The sequence below is a fragment of the Erythrolamprus reginae genome, chromosome 4 (assembly GCF_031021105.1).
Source record: "Erythrolamprus reginae isolate rEryReg1 chromosome 4, rEryReg1.hap1, whole genome shotgun sequence".
NCBI lineage: Eukaryota > Metazoa > Chordata > Lepidosauria > Squamata > Dipsadidae > Erythrolamprus > Erythrolamprus reginae.
The window spans coordinates 97,727,067-97,754,382 of record NC_091953.1 but is presented as its reverse complement, the minus strand read 5'-3'; the positions used below and the strand labels follow the sequence as shown (position 1 = coordinate 97,754,382).

General features: G+C 38.1%; 1 protein-coding gene across 1 annotated transcript in view; it reads right to left on the bottom strand.

Annotated features, from left to right (window-relative positions):
- NPAS2 (neuronal PAS domain protein 2) overlaps positions 1-27,316 on the bottom strand; it is an 86,375-nt gene that overhangs the window by 42,479 nt on the left and 16,580 nt on the right. Inside the window, exons 2-3 of the mRNA XM_070751011.1 lie at positions 4,544-4,597; positions 2,902-3,050 (exon numbers count right to left, since the gene is read on the bottom strand). Coding sequence (XP_070607112.1) covers positions 2,902-3,050; positions 4,544-4,575 — 181 coding nt within the window. The 5' untranslated portion in view covers positions 4,576-4,597. The remainder of the gene's footprint in view (positions 1-2,901; positions 3,051-4,543; positions 4,598-27,316) is intronic.

The window sequence follows — 27,316 nt, the reverse complement described above, 5'->3', positions numbered from 1 at the left end:
TCAAACTTAGGTGATCCTCATATTATATAAACAGTATTAAGAAAGCCTAACGTCTATAAACTTCTAATCTTTCTATCTATTATTTTTGTTTATTTTATTAAAATATACATTCTAATATTTCTCCTATCTAAATTTATTTCTGTCCCCATCAACTTACAACAAACTCCCTTAATGTTTAAAAGGCAGTTCTTTCTATTCATCATCTCTTCTTCTCTTTAGTGTTTTCATTCATTTTTTACTTGCCTCCCACACTCCTCATCTTTATCTTTCTTGTTCAGTCTAAGTCCCAGTACAAACGTATGCTGGCAATTTTTCCAAATGTCTGCCCATGTTTAATCTCCTTATCAAAGATACCTTCCTGTCTATCCAATTGTTGCTTTATCTATTTTATTTTCTTCAGTCTTTTTTGTTTTATTGGCTGGTTTGTCAGTCCTATTTTTTGCTCCAATCCTTGATTTATTTGTTGGTATCGGCACTTTGTCTGTTCTTTCCGTTCCTTTTGCTTGTTATTTGTCTGGTCTTGCTTCATTTGCTATTTTTTCTGATCCATGTTTTTTTCCCAAACTTAAACTTTGCTGGTAGTCAGTTTCTTCCAATCTTTCTGTTATTTGTACTAATTCATGGGCAGTTTGGTCTTTATTCATTGTTCTTTGAAGAATATTTTCCATTTTCTTGTCTATATCATTCATTGATATTTTAATTCTTTGTCTCAACAAAGTCATCTCATTAAAACTCCTCTAGTTTACAAAGCTGTTCCTTCAACTCCAGTCATGATAGCAATGTACTGTATTTCAAGAAGAGTCCAAAACTATAAGTTTCCAATCATTAGTAGATGCACATGTTGTCCAGTAGATGTTAGTTTCAGTCAAAAGCCATTTATTTCAAAGCAAAGTTATTTAGATGGGCCAATTCCAACATTTACTTCATATTCTAATAATCCAAGATGTTTCCAAATTCTTTGAATCTTCTCTATGATTTTGATTCTTTTTATTATTCTAATTTCCCAGAGTTTGTTTTATAAAATGTCTCTTTTACTTCCAGCTCTGATAAATGTAATACAATAAACAGTTAAAGGTCACAGTTCTCCACCGGGTATCAGATATTCCCTTCCTACTCTGTAAATTTTCAGGAGTCACTAAGGAGTCACTTTTCCTTTCATCAGTAGATGGCACTCTCGACTTTCTTTTCATCATAGATCTCAGAAGTGCTTATTTTTGCAGCTTAAACAATTATCTTTTTGGACCCTCTTATCATGGATTTTTAATTTTCCTTGGGGTTACTTTTTAAGTAGAAGAAGAATCATCTCACCCAGGAATCATTCTTCATTCTGTTTTCTCCTGCACTTACTTAGGTGCTTCAGCTGTCCCCAGCTTCATGGCAGCCATGTTGAGTGTTGCTCCTCCTCATCGTCAGATGAAGGGGATTTTCCAAGTCAGGGAGTAGATATGTAGCTCTTCTCAGCCTGCAAGGCACCCCCCTTTACTTCACCACCTCTACAGAGTGGCTATATTTCCTTTTGGAGCCCTCCGACAAGGGGAACTCAGAGCGGGGCTGCAGAGCTCTCGGTCCTCGCCTCCAACATCACTGGAAGCACAGCCAGAAGTCAACCTGGAAATTACTATATGGGACTATCAAATTTCTATTCCCACTGTCACTGTTATTTTCATTAATGTCTCTGTCCTTCACCAAGTATCAAAGATATTTTCAGAATCTTTTTTAAAAGATTGGAGAGTTGTAGGTAAGGAGAAAAAAAACATGTTGGTGAAGTACAATAGGAGTGCATTTTGCCTGCTTTTTCCTTTGTGTGTAAATGTTTTAGTTTTAGTTTTAGTTTTGCCTATTTGACAAATAGTGATATACAGTATATTTTAAGTTTATGTTAAATGTATACAATAAATTTATATCTGCTCAAAAAAAAAGCTTAATAAATAGAACCAGACTGCAGAAAACTTTGTTCTAGACATATGCAAAGCAGCATATTGTTACAGCTAAAAGTTTTGATTGATATGCAAATGTGCACAAGTGTAGAGACCTTTCCTGTGTTTGTACTGTGCTTAATTATAAGCACATAATACATAAAACAACCAACTATTACTACTATAGCATGTGTGTTAAGATGGCATGCTGGTTACAAGTAATTCTCAAGTAACAACCATTAATTTAAAATTTGTTTGATGGCATTAAGAAAAAGTGAATTACGACTGGTCTTTGCACTTATGCTGCCGCAGCACCCTTGCAATCAGTATTTGGCAACCAGCATATATGTAGCATCACACGACTGCCATTTTCCCAGAATTCTCAAAATTTCTCAAAATTCCCACAATTCATATCTGCTTAAATTCTTACATCTGGCAAATAGGCTAAGGAGTTTGTTAAAATGTGTTTCTTAAATAATTTAAAAAATAGAACAATTGTAAAATATTTAGAATTTGACCCATCTTAAGTTTTAGATACCCTGATGTTAACAAAGTGTTTCAAAGCAGAGCAGTTAGAAACTAAAACATCTCAAACTGATTTCAAAGGAAAATAGTTGTTTTCAGCTAAATAACATTTACTGTTGCAGTAAATGATTTGCATTCAACTCTTAATTGCACCTCGGTGGCCCAGTGGTTACAGTGCAGTACTGCAAGTTACTTCTACTGATCACTGGCTGCCAGCAGTTTGGCAGATCGAATCTCAGTAGGCTCAAAGTTGATTCATCCTTCCATCCTTCAAGGTCAGTAAAATGAGGACCATATTGTTGGGGGCAATATGTACTCTCTGTAAACTGCTTAGAGAGGGCTGTAAAGCACTGTGAAGTGGTATATAAATCTAAACGCTAACACTATTAATTATAAAGCAATGGCTATAAAGACAACCCAATAGAGTAATTGTTCATTTTAAAGATAACACAAGAATTACCATTATGTTTCTGGAGAAAGCCAATGACTTTTTCAAGAACTGTCGTTTTGTCCATTTTACGTGTGTTTCCAGGAAGCATTGAGCTGAGTTCCTTGATGAGAATATTGAACTGGTCACGTCTCTTCTTTTCAGACTTATTACGTGAAGCCCTATGAACAGAATTAAATTGTTAGCAGACATGGAATCATTCGTGTTTATTCATTCTTGTGATCTGTTCTTAAGAAACTTCATTATTTACATTAGAATAAAATAAACTAAAAGACGACAAAGTGCTAAGAGAGCAAAACTGCTTTGGCTGAAAGTATAACCCAGTGTTGTAAATTCAAATTCCTAAAGCTAACATATGAACGAACGAATCCTGGATTTCTCACATACCTATGTTCAATGCAAAAATACAAAAGATAATGGCACAAAACAATTATGGACATCAGTACGCTGATGATACCCAGCTTTACATCTCCACCCCATGTCCAGTCAACGAAGCAGTGGAAGTGATGTGCCGGTGTCTGGAGGCTGTTGGGGCCTGGATGGGTGTCAACAGACTCAAACTCAACCCTGATAAGATGGAGCGGCTGTGGGTTTTGCCTCACAAGAAAAATTCCATCTGTCCGTCCATCACCCTGGGGGGGGGAATTATTGACCCCCTCGGAGAGGGTCCGCAACTTGGGCGTCCTCCTCGATCCACAGCTCACATTAGAGAACCATCTTTCAGCTGTGGCGAGGGGGACGTTTGCCCAGGTTCACCTGGTGCACCAGTTGCGGCCCTATTTGGACCGGGAGTCACTGCTCACAGTCACTCATGCCCTCATCATCTCGAGATTTGACTACTGTAATGCTCTCTACATGGGGCTACCTTTGAAGAGTGTTCGGAAACTTCAGATCGTGCAGAATGCAGCTGCGAGAGCAATCATGGGCTTTCCCAAATATGCCCATGTTACTCCAACACTCCGCAGTCTGCATTGGTTGCCGATCAGTTTCCGGTCACAATTCAAAGTGTTGGTCATCACCTATAAAGCCCTTCATGGCATCGAACCAGGGTATCTATGAGACTGCCTTCTGCCGCACAAATCCCAGCGATCGGTTAGGTCCCACAGAGTTGGTCTTCTCCAGGTCCTGTCGACTAAACAATGTCGTCTGGCGGGACCCAGGGGAAGAGCCTTCTCTGTGGCGGCTCCGACCTTCTGGAATCAGCTCCCTCCAGAGATTAGAACTGCCCCCACCCTCCTTGCCTTTCGCAAACTCCTTAAAACCCACCTCTGTCGTCAAGCGTAGGGGAACTGAGACATCTCCCCCTGCCTCTGTAGTTTTTGTGCATGATATGACTGTATGTATGTTTTTATATATTGGGTTTCCTTGCTTTTTAGACTTTTTAAATCTACTATTGTTATTTTAGATTCTAAGTATTAGATTTGTCATTATATATTGTTTTTATTACTGTTGTGAGCCGCCCCGAGTCTACGGAGAGGGGCGGCATACAAATCTAATAAATAATAATAATAATAATAATAATAATAATAATAATAATAATAATCCTACTGCTTTTTTTGTAATACTATGTTTCTTTGCTTTTTGCTATTCTTCTTCTAAAAAAACCCCCTACATTAAACATACAAATACATTTCCAAAAAAACTGACTACTTACCTCTTTGCCCTATCTTTCTCATCCTCATCCATCAGATTGTCTGAACAGCGTTTTCTGTTGAAAGAAATAAAAATAATTCTAATATGTAACTTCACTAGATTTCTTTTATGTTTATATTTCAAGCAAAATAAATGTGCCAGAACTTAATTCATTATGACATTATAATTAAGTCAGTAGCTCTAGGAAATCATCAATCAGTATCTTATTTTCTTGTTTTAGTTACATTAAAGCCTTTTCAGAACAATAATTTCCATCCATCCATTCATATACCCCAGAAATATAGAAACATAGAAACATAGAAGTCTGACGGCAGAAAAAGACCTCCTGGTCCATCTAGTCTGCCCTTATACTATTTTCTGTATTTTATCTTAGGATGGATATGTGTTTATCCCAGGCATGTTTAAATTCAGTTACTGTGGATTTATCTACCACGTCTGCTGGAAGTTTGTTCCAAGGATCTACTACTCTTTCAGTAAAATAATATTTTCTCATGTTGCTTTTTATCTTTCCCCCAACTAACTTCAGATTGTGTCCCCTTGTTCTTGTGTTCACTTTCCTATTAAAAACACTTCCCTCCTGGACCTTATTTAACCCTTTAATATATTTAAATGTTTCGATCATGTCCCCCCTTTTCCTTCTGTCCTCCAGACTATACAGATTTAGTTCATTAAGTCTTTCCTGATACGTTTTATGCTTAAGACCTTCCACCATTCTTGTAGCCCGTCTTTGGACCCGTTCAATTTTGTCAATATCTTTTTGTAGGTGAGGTCTCCAGAACTGAACACAGTATTCCAAATGTGGTCTCACCAGCATTCTATATAGCGGGATCATAGTCTCCCTCTTCCTGCTTGTTATACCTCTAGCTATGCAGCCAAGCATCCTACTTGCTTTCCCTACCGCCTGACTGCACTGTTCACCCATTTTGAGACTGTCAGAAATCACTACCCCTAAATCCTTTTCTTCTGAAGTATTTGCTAACACAGAACTGCCAATACAATACTCAGATTGAGGATTCCTTTTCCCCAAGTGCATTATTTTACATTTGGAAACATTAAACTGCAGTTTCCATTGCTTTGACCATTTATCTAGTAAAGCTAAATCATTTACCATATTACAGACGCCTCCAGGAATATCAACCCTATTGCACACTTTAGAGTCATCGGCAAATAGGCAAACCTTCCCTACCAAACCTTCCCCTATGTCACTCACAAACATATTAAAAAGAATAGGACCCAGAACAGACCCTTGTGGCACACCGCTTGTAACCTGACTCTGCTCAGAATACTCAACAATACGTTAACAATAACTCTCTGATGTCTACGCTTCAGCCAGCTGCAAATCCATTGAACTATCCAGGGATTAAGTCCAATCTTCACTAATTTATCTATCAGCTCTTTAGGTGGAACCGTATCAAAGGCTTTGCTGAAGTCCAGGTAGGCAATATCCACGGCACCTTTGTGACATAGTCAAAGAAATCAATGAGATTAGTCTGACATGATTTGCCTTCAGTAAAGCCATGCTGATTTGGGTCCAATAAGTTATTGTTTTTTAGGTGCTGATTTATCCTCTTTTTGAGTAGAGTCTCCATCATTTTAACTACCACTGATGTCAAGCTAACTGGCCTGTAGTTACCAGCTTCTTCTCTACTGCCCTTCTTGTGGATAGGCACAACACTGGCCATTCTCCAATCCTCAGGAACTTCTCCTGTTAACAAGGATTGGTTAAACAAATCAGTCAGGGATGACAGATCTGAGTTCTTTAAGAACTGTGGGGTGGATGCCATCTGGACCCATTGCCTTATTTATCTTTAATTGTTCAAGTTCTTCTAAGACATCGGCTTCTAAGATCACTGGAGCTGAATCCATACAGCTAGAAGCAATGCTATATCCCTCTATAGTATTATTTTGTAAGGTGTCTTTTGAGAAAACTGAACAGAAGTAGCTATTGAAATGGTCAGCGATCTCCTTATTCCCATTAATGCATGTATTATTCCCGGTACTAAGCTTCGTGATGCCGCAGTTTTTCTTCTTCTTATCACTAATATATCTGAAGAAGGTTTTATCTTGATGCATATAGAATGTAACTTTTTCCCCAAGTTCCAATACAAAGGCTATTTGCAAAATAGCATTATAGAAGTGAAAGCATGCAGTATGAGACCCTGGGAGCAATCAACTCCTGCATATTCAACATAAGACGCAAGTCCCTACAATGTTATTGGCAATATTTTAGAAGTGATTCGCCATTGCCTTCTTCCTACAAACCAGAGAGAGTTACTGGCGCTAAATTATACAATCAGCTTCTAGTTTAAAACGGGGCCTAGGGCAAGGGCCTTTTCTGTGGAATTGGGAATTGGAACCAATTCCCCCAGAAGATTCCAACCGCCCCCACTCTTCTGGCTTTCCGGAAGGCCTTAAAAACTTACTTTTGCCAACAGGCCTGAGGGCGTTGAACTTTTAACATCTAGGTTCGCCCTTAGTATGACTGTGGAGTGAATGAGTAGGGCTGTATGATTTTTAAATTTGGGGGGTTTAGACTGTTTTAATTATTGGACTTTTGAATTGATTGTTGTATTTTTTTTTTAATATGTTGTGAGCCACCCTGAGTCCTTGGAGAAAGGCAGCATATAAGTCCAATAAATAAGATCAGAGCTCAAGCTCTTCCATTTTCCATCCCAGTGCTAGGGATAGATTCTAACTTACCTCGCCACCCATTTGCTCTCTCCACTGTGAATGCACAGTGCTGAAAACCTAGCTCAGTGATGGCAAATGGTTCGGCAAGCGGGGAGAAATTTCTGCTACTGGTTCTATAGAACTGGTCCAAACCAGGAGCAATCCACTTCTGCCCAGGGCCCTCAACCTCTACACCAAATTGGCTCTCCTACACAATTAAGACATCACAATAACATATTGGGATACTATGTTGTTTTCAGATAGATGCAAACAACTAAATACATAAGATCTTACAATATCTAATAATTAACGATAATACCATATTTGGTGGACTTGTGAGATCACCAAGAAATATTGGCAAAAAATCCAAAATATCTTAGACTAGATCACATCCCAAAATGTTCAGTTAAAACCTGAGTTATTTTTATTAAGAATTGTTAGACAAAATATTTAAAAAGAAGATTTTTGTATTATAGTCCATATTCTCACTGCCGCGAGAATTTTATACGCTCAATTTTGGAAACAAGAAAAAAGCCCAACTATTTTTAACCTCTTAATCAAAATTATGGAATGCGCTGAAATGTCAAAATTAACAATGGAATTGCAAAATAGGGATGAGTCAGATTTCTACAGAGTCTGGGACAAATGGGACAAACTACTGGTTAAGACAAAAAAATATATAATTCTTTTTTTAAAAGACGACTGTCCAATAACAACATCAACTATATGTCATGCTGAATATTGACAGCCCCAGAGACATGCAGAGTCATTTAGTAATTAAATAGTTAACTGTGTGTGTGTTTTTATTAAGTCCTCCTACTATGATGTAAAATCCTGCCACGTCATTACCTCGTCTTACGAACCTAATTGGTTCCCGGGGGAGGTTCGTAAGACGAAAAGTTCGTAAGATGAAACATTGTTTTTCCCATAGGAAACAATGTAAGATCAATTAATCCATGCAACGAAAAAAAAACCCGCAAACAAAACGACGACGACCGGCTGTCACCTTTTGAAACAGCCGGGGGGCTTCTCAGCGTCCTCCTGAACCCGAACACCAAACCTGAACTTCCGGGTTCAGCATTCGGGAGGCCGTCGAGAAGCCCCCCGGCTGTTTTAAAAAGTGACAGTCGGGCGGCGGGGCTTCTCAGCTGCCTCCCGAACCCGAACTTTTGCTGAACCTCCGGGTTCGGCTTTCAGGAGGCTGCCGAGAAGCCCCGCCGCCCGGCTGTCACCTTTTAAAACAGCCGGGGGGGCTTCTCGGCGGCCTCCCGAACGCCGAACCCGGAAGTTTGGCTTTGGCATTCGGGTTCAGGATGCTGAGAAGCCCCCCGGCTGTTTTAAAAGGTGACAGCCGGGCAGCGGGGTTTCTCAACAGCCTCCTGAACCCGAACTTTTGCCGAACTTCCAGGTTTGGTGTTCGGGAGGCCACCGAGAAGCCCCGCCCCCCAGCTGTCGTCTTTTGAAACAGCTTGGGGGTTTCTCGGCGGCCTCCCGAACGCTGAACCCGGAAGTTCGGGTTTGCCGTTCGGGTTCAGGAGGACGCTGAGAAGCCCCCCCGGCTGTTTCAAAAAGCGACAGCCGGGCGGTGGGGCTTGGTGCCGCCGGCGGCAGGTTCGTAAGAAGGAAAAAGTTCATAAGAAGAGGCAAAAAATTTCTGAACCCCGGGTTTGTATCTCGGGTTGTTCGTAAGACGAGGGGTTCGTATCATGAGGTACCACTGTAGTCAGTTCTTTGTTAGCTGCCATAATGTGAAGATGTATTTTATTTGCCCCTCGTGGCATATTTAATTTTTTTTGTACTTTTATAATAAAAAGAAACCTTGTTTTGAAAACAAATATTCTCTCTCTAAATCCGTCGCCTACAGGATGATTTATGGTCCACACAGGCTATAATTACGCTAATCCTGACACTATAGACAACAACTTATGAAGTAACTTATGTATGTACAGCTTACATAAGACATTGATTGATACAATTTGAAGACATCCAACAAACTGTATGAACAAACCCTTAAAATACTGACTTATCAGACATACCATATAAATTAGATAAATGCCATTTATATTTGTTAAAATCAATTATTACTCTACCAAGAGCAAACAAACCCGAAGGGAAGTTTACTCCATCCACATATTCAAATCAGAGGTCGTATGTTATTGATATGCCAGCCAATTAGCTGCCCCCTCCTTTTTTTCTTATCTTTACAATCTTTTCTTTCTATCTATACTATATTTATGTTTATCTTTTCTTTTCTTTCTATTTCTTTTCTCATTTTGTCTTTCAAAATGATATTTGTGATTGTGCTAATAGTTATTATACGTGCTATTTTCCACTCTGTTGTTCTTTTAATGTATATACTCAATAAAGATTATTTTTTTAAAAACCAATTTAGCTATTCATAAATGGAAATTAGGGATTTGTCAACAATGCTAAAAGAAACCCAAAGAACTCATTCATAATGCAGCGAGTCAGCTTCACAATTTTCCTGGGCTCTTGCTCACATCCAAATTGACCCTGCTATTAGAGATTCAAAAAATGATTTCACTATTGCCATCCCAACGATCCAATATATATCTAAAGGCATATACAGTATTCCCTCGATTTTCCTGGGTTCAGACTTCGCAAATAGCCTATACCACGGTTTTTCAAAAAAATATTAATTAAAAAATACTTCGCGGGTTTTTTTTCTATACCATGGTTTTTCCCAACCGATGACGTCACACGTCATCACCAAACTTTTGTCTGCCATTGCTGATTGGCCGAAATCTCGGCCAATCAGCATTGTTATTACAAAAAATAACAATTATTGTTATTAAATAATTATGTTTATAAATATCAGGATCACTAAGTGTCTTATTCAATGGTGAGTACCAGTAATAATGGTGAGTAAATGGTTGTTAAGGGAATGGGAAATGGTAATTTAGGGGTTTAAACTGTTAAAGGATGGCTTGTGATACTGTTCATAGCCAGAAATGGTGTATTTACTTACACATTTCTACTTCACGGAAATTCAACTTTCGCGGGCGGTCTGAGAACGCATCCCAGATGAAAATCGAAGGAACACTGTACAGGTATCCTTGATTTACAATAGTTTATTTAGTGACCGTTCAACCTTACATTATCTCTGAAAAAAGTGACTCATGGCTCCTTTTCACACTTATACTATTGCAGCACCCCCATGGTCATGTGACCAAAATCTGGATGCTTGGCAGCTGAATCATATTTATAATAGTTGCAGTCAGTGTCATGGCATGAGGTTTTGTGACCTTCTGACAAGCAAAGTCAATGGGGAAGCCATATTCAGTAAACAGCCATGTTATAACTTAACGCCTACAACGAATCACTTAACAGATGTGTCAAGAAAGGTCTTAAAATGGGCAAAATTCACTTAATAACTCACTTAGCAACATGAATTTTGGGCCCAATTACAGTCATAAATTGAGGATTACCTGTATTTTCAACAATCCAAACCAAATATAATTATGATGACATTTCTTTCTATCTAAGCTGGTATATATATCAACTTATTTTTGTATCATCTGTTAGAATTAATTTCAGCCACTGTGTATTTTAGTAATACATTTGTGTTGTGATTGGCTCTGGCCCAGCTCCTGCCCCAAGGAATGTGGAGGGGGATGCAGGGGAAACATCAACATGTCATAGGCCTGTTTTATTGCCGACAGAGTCAGGTAGTGCAGTTTCCTCGGACGAAGAAAGTGGGGGTGACTTGTAAGAGGGGGGCTTGGCACACAGCCCAGAAAGCCAATCTCCATTATCTTTGGTCAATTCAGATGAGGAAGTGTTAGACCCACGCATGCGCAGAATTATGCATAGAAGTGACCAATTTAAGAAATATTACAGGAGATAAGAGAGGCCATCTGTATTTGGGTGGGGCTCCAGTAATTAGAGCTGCTGATATAAATAGCAGCGTGCTGGCTTGGCCGTTGTGGAAGATTATCTGATTGTTGTTCTTCAGGACCGTGCCTTGCTGTTTCCGGACTTTGTTGATTTTTCACGACTTTGAAACCAAAGCAGAGCAAAGTGTGGGGGTCTCATTTCGTGGAAGAAGGAGGGCTGTGACATTCCTTCATAGCTGCTAGCTAAGTACTTAAGGACTAATTAAGGGGATTGTACAGACTACCAGGTGCAACACAAAAAGGATGCTTTGTTTCTTTTGAATTTTTGTGATAAAGAACATTGTTTTTGAACTTTCAAGTGCGTGTGTGTGTGTCTGAAATTTGTACCCTTGAATTTTCGGGAGACTCATACCATAGAGCCCGGCAGAACAATTTGTTTCCCAAGTACTTGGCTTAGCAATTTGTTTATCTCAATCCTTGCCATGTAGTAGACTGCAATCTACAAGAAAAAAGGTTTCTGTATCACTATTTACATCCCTAAGATATTGTTCATGTGACAAAGAAATATTACTTAACTAAACAAAAAACCCATGTTTATATTTTCCACTGAAATATTTTGAAATATTTGATTATGATTGAAATATCACTACTTTGACATATTAATTGGCAATTATTATTCTCAGAATATTAGTTAGTAGTAAACAAAGCAATTTATAATGTAGTGCTTTCAGTCAGTGATACCAATGAATGGCTTGGACAAAGAAGCAGATATTCTGATAAAAATCCTGTTTGTTTTTATCTTTTGGTAATGGCACTGTAACTCTTTGAAGAAAGGAGTAAATTAACTAACCTTTTGATGCAAATCAAGTGTAGTAACCATCCAAATTTGGGTCTTCATTGACTGATTCAAATATTAGATCTCTTTAGTTCAGGAAAGTCTGGCCTGTTTTATACTTCATACATGTTATCATTTTACTTCATACATGTTATCATTTTTTTCTATTTCCAATTTTGTATAGTCAAAAATGCAGCTTGCTGCTTTCCTCAACGACATCTACCTCTGTAACTGTATATTTAATAATACTGTATATTTGTTATTTGCAGATGTATTTTTAAACATTCTCTAATACAAAGTATTAAAACATAAATAAAGCTGTGAAGTCTTGTGATAAATTAAATAGTTTTCTTATCTTCTAATTAAGCTTTTACCAAAAAGAGAGTAGTAAACATTGTAAATTAATGAGTAAAGATATCCATCTGTACATCTTAAAGTATGCATATACCCATCCAGCAATGCCAAACAACCTTTTGAACACAAGACAAAAAGTAGGTCAGTTGGGCAACACTGTTCTTGTGATACAATTGTAATGGTTGTTTTGCTGTTAACACTTCCTGAGTTCATTGCAGCAATGACGACTCTATGAAGATTGCGTTAGATGATATAAAGGCTTTCATTAACATGTTTAGCTTTTACACTAACACAAAAACAAGAGTAGCGGCCTGTGAAAAGATTAAGAGAAAGGTATAAAGCTTGATGAAAGCTCATCCACCAAATTTCTTGCTCATTATGTTTATTTCCAAATAGCTATATGAATACATACAGAGCTCTTCTGTGATTGAGATGCTTGATAAACAAGCATACAAAGAAACACGCACCTAATTTCACATGTGTTGCAGAGCATGGACATTCAAGATCATGCTAGGTCCAATATATACAACATTTTCCTCTTTAATTTTCATAAATTACAAGTAGTCTTCAAGTTATTACCACAGTTGGGACAAGACTTGTCGATCAGCAATGTGGTTATTGTAGTACAGTACCTCCTTTTATGATCTTTTTTGCTGCAGTAATTTATTCTTATTTAAGGAAGAGATGCAGTTTAGAAAAATGGAAAATAAAAAATAAATTAACACATAAATATTTCACACCCAAGAACTTCCAATGAAAATGTTTTTCACTAATACATTCCTACTACATCTCTCCTGGCAGACATAACTATAGAAATGATTTAGAACCACTGACCCAAATAAGCGCACTGGCGTACCTACTGTTCCGGTCCTACTGTCCCCCCTTTATTCGTACTCATTTCCTGTGTTCATGTCCATGTTTATACTTATACCTGTTATCCCTTATATGTTTGACAAACTAAATAAATCAATAAAATAAACAAAAACATTGGGTAAATTAATAAAATATGTCTTTCTGAATGACTGAGTTAAACTGTTCTGTCTATCCACAATCCAGATATCACAATTTGGTGGCAAGCCATAGTAGTATCAGTAGAGGCAGGAGAACTCCTGGATAGTTTGACAGCAGGCAAAGGACCTCTCTTCTTTTAATGCACTGTTTCTCAAATAGTGGGGTGGGCCCCCCTAAGGGGGGTGTAGGGGTTTTTTTGCACCGAACAATAGCACACAGCACAGAGTAGAAGATATGAAGTGTATATAACAAACCCTTAAGAGACACCATGGAAAAATATTTTAAAGGGATAAAAAGAAAACAGGAGAGAGGAGTAATTAGAGAAATGTAAGTCTCCTGAAAGCTAACATGAGGCGATTTGATGAAGCGTATGTAGCGTTTGGCTTCACTGTGACTACGGCGGGAGACAAGGAAAGACTTCTACGTTTTCTGTGTCTAAAAACATTGACAGCAGACAGCATGAAGCCAAATAAATTAAGGTGACACTTAAACACATTACACCCCAATCACATAAGCCGCTTGAGTTTTTTCAGCAAAAACATACAAAATTTGCAAACAATTATCCCAGCACAGAGTTGGGGGGCATGAAATGTTTATTTCTTCCTTGGCGGAGTGTAACAGAAAATAACTGAGAAACACGGCTTTAATACTAAGTCATCAGAATACTAACTCTTCAGAACAATTGTCAAACAAATGTTTGCTTTCACAGTTTTAATCCATATTTGTTACAGCCTTACATTATATTATATCAGGAAATGTTGAGTTCACTTTATCCTTCCATCCAGCAACAAATACATCTCAGTATGTTGTCAACAAGCGCAACCTTTTTACAACTTCTCTTCTCATCATTATTTTAAGATATACACCTGTGCACAGGAGGTGAAAAATTAAAAATTATTCTATTTTATTGCATTTGAAATAATTCCAGTATTTTCTCTGGTAAAGTTTCAAAATTACTATTTTTTAAAAAAAATTCTTAAAGTTCAACTTAAAAGCGATGCTTGATTCTTCATTGCATAAATTTAATTTGGTAGATAACTATCGCATACATGAGTAGTTAAGTTTTAAATTAAGGCTTTGACATCATGTGGGATCTTTATGTTCATTTAGTTTTCTATAAGATAAAATTAGAAAATCTATTGTTTTCATCTATCCATGTAGTTTTCACATGTAGAGCAGGTTTTAGATACTCAATTAGTAAAAAAAACCCAATAAATTTAAAACAGAATTATTCCCCCAAAAATATTAGAAATGAACAATAGGAAAGAGATGTAATAAGCACAGAAACTACCACAATAGGGATAGATAAAATATATTATAATATGAGATCAGACAGAAATATTAAAATCAAAGCCAGACATGAAGAAAATATTATGCAGGTTCATCCACGACAGAATATTTGACAAGACATTCGATGTTAATTCTTCTGATGCATTTTGAATAAAAGATGCTTTGCATGCATAGTCAACCACATAAACTGTAGCAATATAGTTTATCATTTCCAGGCATGATCTAATAGTTCAGAAATACATTCTTCCCACGTAGCAATAAACTGGTAACATCTAGTTGACAGTGAAAAGGTTAAATAGGGTCAGAACAAATTATGACTTGAATAGGAAGTAAACGTAAATCCTAGGGCTAGAGATTAGGTTTTTTTTAAAAAACCATCATAGTAAAAGATAATCAACAACCACCTCCAGATTGTAATCAAAAGAATGTGTGTTTTTCTCTGAAATGAGAAACAATAGACCTTGCTTTATTCTGAAGAATATCTTTTTAGGCATCTGTCTAAAAAGAGAAGCATTTGAAAAAGTGCTTTAAAACATGTTTCTTGAATTATAGACAGTTTTATGAAGAGATATAGAGATTATGATAAAAATAAAATGTTTGGACAGATTATACATATAGACCAAACTGAACTAAACTACACAGAATTCAGAGACTGTGCAGCATAAAAAAGAAAAGAAATTTGTTTTTAAACATTTTTAATTTTAAATTGAAGAGGAGCACTTTCTGCACTATAGCAGCAAAATTTGGACTCTTTGCTCAATACTTAAGATGGTGCTATATTGCAGTGATGGCAAACCTTTTCCCCCCTCATTTTCCCAACCTCTGATTGGCCCAGTAGGCCCGTTTTTCACCCTCCCCAAGCTTTAGTGGCTTCTCTGGAGCCTGAGAAGGACAAAAATGCCCTCCTCCATCCCCCTGGAGACTCTCCGGAAACCAACAATGTCCTCCCAGAGCCTCTGGGTGAGCCAAAAATCAGCTGGCTGGCACGCACATTGGAGCTGAGCTAGGGTAACAGCTCGCGTGCCAGCAGATATGGTTTCGCGTGCCACCTTTGTTCAGAAATTACACATTGTATGAGTTGGTATCTCTCATTATCTCCCTGGTTGCCAAGTTTTCCTTATTACATATTATTAGTGAGCCATACTGACTGAATGCCTAATTTTTTTCCTTCCCACTCATTTTATATATGTTGTTGTGAGCCACCCCGAGTCTGCGGAGAGGGGCAGCATACAACTCTAATAAATTATTATTATTAAATTATATGCTTTTGATAAACATATCGGTCTAAAGACTTTAACCACATATATTCAGAAACACTATGGATAAAAGTGAAAACTTTTTAAAATATCAAGTTATTTTAACAACAGGGTACATTTTTAATTAATTAATCTAATTAATCAAGTATACATATAGTAGAAATCTATCACACCATTCTATTTCAGGATAAAGAATGTTACGCCAAGTCAGAATAAGAGTGAGAAACAGTGGGAAAAAGAAACTTGGAGGAAAAGAAAAAAATAGCTAAATCTAATGAACACCGTTCATTATGCTTCCCCATACCTATCTATCCTTTTAAACCACCCTTGCTTTGCCCACATCTGAACATCATTTCATACATTATCTTTTGAAGATATTATCAGTTTCATTCAACTATAAATTCATTTTCCTCCCAGAGCATTTAAATCACTGGAATTTAAGGAAACCACTTTACTGATAGCAATAATAATAGCACTTAGACTTATATACCACTTTACAGTGCTTTACAGCCCTCTCTAAGTGGTTTACAGAGTCTCAGTCTGCAGACACTCTCTCTCTCTCTCTCTCTCTCTCTCTCTCTCTCTCTCCTCTCTCTCTCTCTCTCTCTCATTGTGTGTGTGTGTAAGGGTTTTCTCTTTGAATGTTTAAGGTTGCTGTTTCCTGACCTAAACTAGTAAAAAAAAACAAATGATTTAATGTGCCTCCTGCATCATTTTTATTACCTCCATGAGATTAACCATTCAATTGTTAAGGAATCCAAGATTTCTAAATCCTTTGCTGGTATACTCCTTATAGCAGAGGTAGCAGATCACATGAAGATATATATGAATAAAATCTACTTATATCAATCAGTAGAGCTCATATAGGGTATTAAGAAAAAAAGAAAAGGGGAGGGAGGGAGGGAGGGAAGAAAGAGAAGAAAGGAAGGAAGGAAGAAGAGGAGGAAGGAAACACTTTGAAAAGAAGGAGTAGGAGAGACATGATAGTAGTGTTCCAATATCTCAGGGGTCAAATTATTCTCCAAAGCACCTAAGGGTAGAACAAGAAGAAATGGATGGAACTAATCAAGGAGATAAGCAATTTAGAACTAAGGAGAAATGTCCTGACAGTGAGGAGAATTAATCCGTGGAAAGGCACGATTTCCAGGGGAGTTATTCCATGCATGAGCGGAAGCAAAAACACCCGGAGAATGGCCACAAAAGCTGCCAGTTGCTCTAATGCGACAGGTAAAACAAGGTAAGAATTGCCAGTCTGCTCCTGTCTACTTTTCTGCAGGGTGTGGTGGAGGGGTGAGCTGACAGAGCTGCCGCTTGCAGTAAAATGGGCAGGCTGCTTGTGGTGGCACCAGGTGCAGCAGGGGCTCGCAGCACAGCAGAGGTTTGTGGAGTGAGCGGGGGTTCGTGCCGCAAGCTCCCAGCACCCCCCACAAGTGGCCTGACCGTTCTGCGGTGAGTGGCTACTCTGTCGCCACAGCCCTCCACCGTGCCAGGAGCCCCCTCTGCCCCCAGCACAAGTAGCCTACCCTCCACTGCGCCATGACTCTCTGCCATGTCGCAAGCCCCCACCGTGCCACAAGCCCCCACTGCACTGCCCTAGCCACACCTACCCCTGGCGCTGCCGCAAGTGGCAGCTCTATCCACTCATCCAGTGCCGCAGCCCTTACCTTGCACTCAACTCTTGCAGGTCGATGAGCCATAGTGCGGGGAGCAGGCAGGGCGGCCCTGAGCTTCAGGTGCGTGGCCTGCTCTGTGTTCTCCCCATGCGCTGAGGGATGCCTGCACCGCAAGAGAGCAGAGAGCAGGACACGGAGCCGGAGCTTTGGTAGGCCAGTGTTGCTGCTGGCCCCAGCTGCCGCTCTAGGCACCACAGCGAGATTCTGCTGCTGCACCTGTGCAGCAGCCAAAATCTCACGTGGACATCTTGGCGGCAGTGAGATTTGGGTAAAAATTGCCAATTATTTGCTTCCACGCATGCATGGAAGCAAAAACCCTGGTAATTTTTACCGGAATCACGTCGGTTGTGCATGCATGGCACGTGCACGACTGCTGGCGATGGAGCAAGGCCACGTGCTCCATTTCCGCCAACAGAACGGTGTTCCTGCTGTTCCGGTTTGTAGCCCATCCCTGGCTTTAAGTTACATTTTACCTAATCTGTGAGAATAAGGGCAGGCTTTCTCAGATCAGACAAAATTTCTATTACTTGTTTTCTTCTGGTTGATGATCTTACTACTCCTTTATTAATTATCATATGATATTGCTTAAAGAAAAAGCAAAGTTATTTTTATTGCTAAAAAGTAACCAAGAATTTATATTAAAAAGACAAAAGTAATTTCCCCTCAATATTATATTGGGAATTCCTATACTGTAGTTTAAGCTGTGATATTCACAGCACATATTTTCCTTATAATTAATACCGATGTTCTCTAGGGATACTTCCCAATTTTTCTTTGAAATATGACTACATTAAAATCTGATTTGCTTTATGATTGTTCTGGAAGAAGAACAAAAAACCCCCCAGTAAAGATTAATACAACACCACCACAAGTCTGAACTAGCAAAAGCAATAAGACTTATATTGCACTTTACAGTGTTTTATAGTCCTCTCTATGGTTTACAGAGTCAGCATGTCATCCCAACAATCTGGGTCCTCATTTTACCCACCTCAGAAGGATGGAAGGCTGAATCAACCTTGAGCTTGTTGAGATTTGAACTGGTAAACTACAACCAGCAGTCAGTAGAAGCAGCTTGCAGTACTGCACTCTAACCATTGAACCACCAAGGCTCAAGGCTAATCAATAATCAGTCAATTCTGCAATTTTATGCATCAATCCTTGCATACTTTACATAGGTTTCCCTATATGCCACATACCATTTGTATGTGAAAATAGAAAACAAATCACTTTCAACAACTGTGGAAATGTATAGAAACATGGCATCAGACCAGAATATCTCAGAGACCGCCTTCTACCGCACGAATCCCAGCGACCGGTTAGGTCCCACAGAGTTGGCCTTCTCCGGGTCCTGTTGACTAAGCAATGTTGTTTGGCGGGACCCAGGAGAAGAGCCTTCTCTGTGGCGGCCCCGGACCTCTGGAACCAGCTCCCCCCAGATAGCAGAGTTGCCCCCACCCTCCTTGCCTTTCGCAAGTTCCTTAAAACCCACCTCTGTCGTCAGGCATGGGGGAATTGAAATTTCCCTTCCACCTAGGCTTATAGAATTTATACATGGTATGCTTGTATGTATGAGTGGTTCTTTAAATTGAGGTTTTTTAGATTGTTTTAATATTGGATTTGTTTACATTGTCTTTTTATATTGTTGTTAGGTGCCCCGAGTCTTCGGAGAGGGGCGGCATACAAATCTAATAAATACAAATACAAATACAAACAGTATTCCAAGAAATCTCTTGTATGAAGTATGGAAGATTACCTTAATTGTGATATGCATAAATTGTTGCCTACACAAAATGGGATGAAGCATTTTTTTAAGCCCAAAACTACAAGATAACATTCAGAAATAGCTCAGGTGGATGTCTTTCTAGATTTCTGAACAATAAGGAGGGAAAGGACAAAATAATCAGATTGTGCCACCCTGTCATAATGCACAATTCAAATCAAAATAATCCTAGCTTTCTAATGGAGTTGACTTCCTAGTGAGATTCACAGATACTCAGTTGACAATTGAAAGTAAGTGCTTGAACCTTTTACGTTACTTGTAGGCTATTCTTATAAGTTATGTTTGGCTTGAATATTATTTCATTATTTTATTTTATTTGTGTGCAGACCACTGTGTGAATTGCAGAAAGAAAGAAGCTTTTTCCTTCAGGTTGAGCCTTGTGTTACCAGATTTCCTTTTAATTCAGGTTTATGTTTCAAAAGGGATCTTGATTAAACAGAAACTACAATGGCTAAAAATATGGAAAGTGAGTTATGTTTATCTTATTATTTATTGTTAATGTTATTCTGAATATTTTCAGATACTCAAGAAGACATACTATAATCAAATGAAAAGGCCATAAATGTTACCCAAAATGTTAGTGTGTAAAATGAGATTTAAATGGCAAAGGAAGCTGCCCAAACATACTGAAAATTCATTTTAAAATATAAATCAAAAGTAAACCTCAGTAAACCTATTATTATATTCTATCTTGATTCAGCAATTTGGATTAATTTGTTGCAGAAAAAACTGTATAAGTAGCAGGTAATTCTTCTGTTCCATTATGACAGAAATCCTAACAGAAGGTTAAATAATTATCTATATTAAGAGACTGCTTGTCATATAATTTAAATGTTTTTAAAGGAAATATTTTAAAGGAAGTCTTCTGAGATCAAGTTTATGTACATGCACTTTCATACAAATACAGTATGTATATACTGTACATATATGCAAAATTAGGAGAGAGAAGGCAGAAACATTAGAAGTGGGTGGATCATCACACAAATACCCGTACACACACACACATACACAAACACACACATACACACACTTTATCAGTGAATGGGTTGGTATGCAGTATAAATTTGTTGAAAATTGAATATTTCGTTAATTACTCAAGATCAATAGACTTCAAGACAAAAGATGTATTTCTCATTTTCAGAGACATAAACATATTATTTTAAAAATCAATTTAATTAAAAACTGAGTGGTTTTGTTATTTGCAACAAGTCATTAGCTTCCCTAAAGCTAATTGTCATTATCTGATCATGGAAGTCCTGAGATGACATCAAAGTCCTGTTATGCCAGTGCCTTTGTGCAATTCCCAAGTAAACATAGAGCCACAGTTGCCTGCTTTTTGGTTAGGTCACAAAATATGCTTGGAGCTATTACACAAGCCAGGACTAAATTATGCAAATTTAATGTAACAACTCTACAATAATTCTTTTTTAAAAATGAATATCCTCACTTCCAGAATCATTCATTAAACTAAATGTAATATAAATAAATATAACACACATAGTGTACTTTTTACGACATAAAGCATTGCTGTAAAGCACATTACATTTGCAAATTACATTTGCAAATGCCAGTGAATTTTGCTGAAAAGTTATGACAAATTCAATACATTTATCACATTGTGATTGCAGGAAAATTTTGGCTATTTATAACAGTCTTCGGAGAGGGGCGGCATACAAATCTAATAAATTATTATTATTATTATTATTATTATTATTATTATTATTATTATTATTAGTCTACAATGAAGCAATTTGAACAAGTGTCCATGGTAAAAAGCAAATAATCACAAGAACAATTAAAACGCTACAATATTAAAATAATATATCACAGTCTTATAACAACAAAAAATATACACACATCAAGCTGATATGGGCGCCAGTTTGGTGTAGTGGTTAAGGCACCAAGTTAGAAAGCAAGAAACTGTAAGTTCAAGCCCTACTGTAACCATGAAAGCCATCTGCATGACTTTGGGCCAGACACTCTCTCAGCATATGGCTCTTTGGGCCCTCTGCTGTGGCTCCCTGTCCGGTGATCCCACCACTGGCTGGCCCTGCCTTCACCCTACCCTCCCTGGTCTGAGAAGTCAAGGACAATGGCAGGGGACCCAGAAGCAATCAGCGCTAGTTCTCCAGCGCCTGAGTCTTGCTGGAGCTTCTTCTGGCCCTTGTTGGTGCTGGGCGTGCCTCGGTTGCTTGGAGAGCCACGCAACCTGCTCTCCACCCTGAGATACTGGCCCAAACCAGCTGCGACCAATGCCAGTTTCATTAGCAAGAGGGCTGGCAAGTTGGGAATAGGATCTGGAAGAAAGGGATGATGGAAAGGGGGACAGGTCCGCAGTGGCCAGCCATGGCTTTAAAACTTACATGGGGAACTATCCGCTGCCCGGAGGATACTCTTCAATGAAAGGCGGTGGCAGCACCACTCCACTGTAGGAGTAAAGAAGCTCAGGGCAATGGGAAAAGGGGGCTGGCCCTGTCAAACTTCACCCTGGGGGGCAGGCTCAGAGAAAGCTAGAGCAACTCACCAACGATGCTCACTCATCAGCCAGTCTCCCCCCTCTCTGTATCGCTCTCTCTTTCTCTGTATGTGTCTCTCTCTCTGTCTCTGTCGCTCTCTTTGTGTGTGTGTGTGTGTGTGTGTGTGTGTGTGTGTGTGTGTGTGTGTGTGTCCTCTCTGTCTCAGAAAGCCAAAACTGGGCCAACCTGGCAAGTTCTTCTTGATGCTCTTTGCTACTCCTTTCCTTTCTTCTTGGCAACTTTTTAGAAATCCAGGCTGGCTGAGGAACAAGCACAAGCCCTTTGGGTGACCCTCCTCCCCACTTCTTCTCCTCTCACAACCACATCCAGCCAGATAGAGACAGAGGTACAGAGAGGGAGGGAGAGAGAAATGGGGGAGAGAGAGATACATAGAGAGGGTGATAGGGTGAGGAGAGAGAGATACACACACAGAAATACACAAATGGTGAGAGAGGGGGGGATAGACATATATACACACACACAGAAGGAGAGAGACAGAGAGATACAGAGAAGGGGGGAGAGAGAGACAGAGATATAGAGAGGGGGAGAGAGACAGAGACAGAGAGAGCGGTCTAGAGGAGGGAAAGAGGGGTAGAGGGGGAGATATCAAAAGGGTTTTGTAGTTCCAGATGCTTTTAAACAACTGGTTCTCTGCTCTAATGACAGGCATGTCAAGGGGGTGTCATGTGGGAGTGAAAGACATTGAGTTGGCCCTGCCCACTCAGGTTTTGTGGCTCCTGGTGTTTTATTTTCTGTGGGAATGGGTCCAAATGGCTCTTTGAGTGCTGACCCTTGAACAGGATTTGAAGCAAACTTTGCTCTCTTACTGTCTGTCAGTCTCTCCAACATTTAACAATATAAAGTTTGACATTACTTGATGTTACACTAAACGTGTGTTCTTCTTATTTGATTTGTAGGATAGACCCTAGTCTTAGGCATTTCCCAAACAGAATTATTTATAATACATGATTAAGACACTAGCTTCTGGGCAGCACCACTCCACATCTTAGCATTTTGTCCAAAAAGGAGAAGGCAGATTCACCCAAGAAGAAACAGACAGAATTTATCTTTTCTTTCTGTTATACATCATTTGCACCAGAAATAAAGTTATTTATTTTATTCTGTTTAAGCCATATATGTAGACACCCATATAAAAATATCATTCAGCATGCCACTCCTTAATGGATGCCATGCTACAATCAATTTTATCCTCCTCATCTAAATAAACAACGCAATGTGTGTCACTGCAGGATTGTCACACATGAGCCTTTTTTCTGATCTCCCAGGAAGATAACGGAGTTGGTATAATTTGGTCTCTCATCCAACATCCTGTTTCTGGTAGCCTGTATTCAACAATAACCATTTGACAGAAAAATATTGTTTGACATTTATGAACCCAGAAAAATCACCTATCTTTAAAATATCACAATTGGAAATATTAAAATTAAACACTCCTGCCTAATCACATATATACCAAGCAACATCCTCCCGTAATCTAGATTTCTGAATTGCAGCCGCAATCAATTCTATCCAGAGTGAACAAATGTTGTAGGCAAAAATGTCCCTTCCTAAACAAAGAACTGTATGTTCACTGACTGTCACTGATAAACAGGAAAACATATTTTATTGAAATCAAATAGTAATGATGTATTTTTCTTCATATCTTGCTTCCAGAAAGCATAGCACAGTAAGGATATTTTCCCACTTCAGGTTTGACCAATGTATTACCATGACAACAATACAATGACTTAAATTGTAACTATCGTATTGCACTTTTTAAAAAATTGAACTCATCTTCTTCGAAAAGCTTCCAATTTTCTAAACAGAAGTCTATTTAGTTTGTAATAGTACCATAATTGCTAAGTAATCGATATTTTATTTTACTGTTTACAATTGGCCAGTCAAAGTGGCAGAAAATTTTAATTCAGTGAGCAATAGAACAAATAAAATATATAGGAAATAATCAGAAGATTTCTTTTATGTGCTCTGAGAACATATGCACCAAAGACAAGAGAAGATGGGAGAAGATGAGGTCCATGAAATATTCAAAACATGTCACCTGGCTGTGGCCTATGATTAAAACTGTTGCAGAGTAAGGTAAAATTTTGCTTATTACAAACAGTATATTTAAAATGGTCCATAAGATGTAATAAAATGTAACAAAATAAAATTATATATATATTATATTACAGAAGGAACAAACTGGGGCATTTAACAATCTTAACTGGTACCCTGGATTTGGCAGGAGTTCCCATGTGTCAAATATGGACATTAATTTTTTTTAACTGCAACACAAAATCTAGCTATTAAATGAATAATATTTATCTAATATAGGATTTCTCAAAGTGTGGCTAAAGATCCTTTGCAGTGGTCCACAAAATCTAAATTATTTGCCATTCTATTTTGAAAAAACAATTCAATACAAGCAGCTCTGGACTTATGGCCAAAATTGGCCCCAGAATTTCTATTCCTAAGCAAGGCAATTGTTAAGTGTGTCACACCTAATTTTATGTCCTTTCTTGCCACAATTTTTAAGTAAATCACTTCAATTGTTAAGTGAATCATACAGTAATTCTCACAGCCAACCCACACTCAGTAAAAGACCTTGGAATACTAATATCAAATGACCTAAGTGCCAAAGCCCACTACAACAATATCGCCAAAAAGGCTTCTAGAGTTGTTAACCTGATCCTACATAGCTTCTGCTCCGGCAATCTCACACTACTCACAAGAGCCTACAAAACTTTTGCCAGATCCATCCTTGAATACAGCTCATCTGTCTGGAACCCATACCACATCTCGGACATCAACACCCTTGAAAACGTCCAAAGATATTTCACCAGAAGAGCCCTTCACTCCTCCACTCGAAACAGAATACCCTATGAAAATAGACTAACAATCCTGGGTCTAGAAAGCTTAGAACTACGGTGCCTAAAACACGATTTAAGTATTGCCTACAAGATCATATGCTGCAACGTCCTACCAGTCAATAACTACTTCAGCTTCAACCGCAACAACACAAGAGCATGCAACAGATTCAAACTTAATATTAACCGCTCTAAACTTGACTGTAAAAAATATGACTTTAGCAATCGAGTTGTCGAAGCGTGGAACTCATTACCGGACTTTACCCTAACCCCCAACATTTCTCACTTAGACTATCCACGATTGACCTCTCCAGGTTCCTAAGAGGTCAGTAAGGAGCGTACATAAGTGCACTAGTGTGCCTTTCGTCCCCTGTCCAATTGTCTTTCCTTTATCTCATATATCTATGTATTTTCTTCCTTTCATATATCTTCTCCTCTATTTTTACATATTATCTTTATATATATATTACTTCATGCATATTCTCTTCCATATGTATTGTGTATTGGACAAATGAATAAATAAAATAAAATAAAAAAATAATTCAGTGAACCTGGCATCTCCCACTGATTTTTGCTTTTGCTGGCTGGTAAGGTTGCAAATAGTGAACACATGAACCATGATGCTGCAACCATTATAAATATATCCAGACTGTTGTTTCTCTGTGCCATATATGTGGGTATGTACAATGTATATGCATACATTTTATATTTATTAATTTATATTGTCATGTTTATATAGTGTATATTGGAGGTGGTGACCCTTTGAGAGCTGTATGCAGCAAAAATTCTTTTTAATGTATGTCGATTAGTGTAAAGTGACAATAAAGTTATTCTAAATCTAAGTCAATTGCTGTAGAGCTACAGGGGCAGAGCCTTTTAAAATACAATATCTCATAGTATCTATCCTAAATAAACATAAGGGAATGACTCCCTGACTCCACTTGAGATAGATGGGCTTCTCATCTCACAGTTGCATGAAAGATTATGCCTACGTAGTGAAAGGTCTGGATTATATATTTTGTGGTCATTGGTTGATGGAATGGAATAGAATAGAATAGAATAGAATTCTTTATTGGCCAAGTGTGATTGGACACACACAGAAATTGTCTTTGGTGCATATGCTCTCAGAGTACATAAAAGAAAAGATACATTTGTCAAGAATCATGAGGTACAACACTTAATGATGGTCATAGGAGTCAAATAAACAATCAGGAAACAATCAATATAAATCATAAGGGTACAAACAACAAGTTACAGTCATACAGTCATAAGTGGGAGGAGATGGGTGATATGAATGATAAGAAAAGCTAATAGTAATGCAGCCTTAGTGAATAGTTTGACATCGGTGAGGGAGGTTTTTTTTAGCACAGAGATGGCATTGGGAAAAAACTGTTCTTGAATCTAGTTGTCTTGGTCTGCAGTGCTCTATAGTGGCGTTTTGAGAATACTGTATTATGCTCTTTTACTTTCTGAGCAAGGGTTATAGATTTTGTTAATTAGCTAGCAATATCTAGTTTTCACAGTACTGTATGAGTTCTTTTAAGACTCTTCTCAGCCCTATGACTGAGCAAAGAGAACGACTTGTATCATCGGCATCAAAAAAGATTAGAATATGCCTCTTGACCAATGGATGTATCCACATTAAGATAGGAGATCAGTGAATTTATATAAACATTAAAAAGTAGCGGGACTAGAGAAATAAATCAATAATCTTCACACTGCATATAACCCTTGGCTGATGTTACCGTAAAGAAAATGATTAGGTAAAAGAAATCCTTTGTTGATAGTGGTAGCCAACAATTTCTTCCGTAGAATGTCTCTTATACTAAAACCAGAAGCTGATTTGAAATCTGAAAAGTATGAGTAATTAGTATTCAGGTCTCACTATTTCCAAGTGACTATATAACACTATCAACATACTATTCCCCAGTGTATGATATAGTTAAACCTGTTACTTAGCAATTGTTCAAAGTTACAAATGACCCTTCAAAAGGTATTTTCATGCCAGATTCAAAGTTCTGACAGCCACACACACCAAGAGTCATGTGATTGCATTTTCAGCATTCAGTCCACATTTACAGCCATTGGAAAAATCCTGTTTCACGTAACACAATTTACAATGTTTTTGCTGGAAAACCAGCATTTATTCTGGCAAAAAAAAACCCCAAACAAACACCAATTGGGAAGAATTGATTTGCTTAAAAACTGCCATGTTCACTTAACAACTGCTGCAAAAAAAGGGACATTAAATTGGGTTGATCATATGATGACTCACAATGACTGGCATGACTTATGACTGCAATTCAGAGCTCAGTTACAGTTGTAAATTGAGGACTTCCTATGTAGAAATAGAAATAAGGCAATGTGATAAGTTCAGACTAAAACCACTAGGGCCTGAAACATCAAGTCATGTAATTTTTTTCATCAAAATGAGTACCAAAGTGAGTACCAAGATAAAATTCAACAGCCATTATGTGTATTAGTGATATTAAATAACTTGTATTACATGAGATACAAATGGGTGGAAAAACTATAGTTGACTGATACAGCACATGTATCAAATACAAGCTGAATAAACAAGACCTTACAGACAACCCTCACTCCGTAAAAGACCTTGTGGGGTACTCATATCAAATGACCTAAGTGCCAAAGCCCACTACAACAA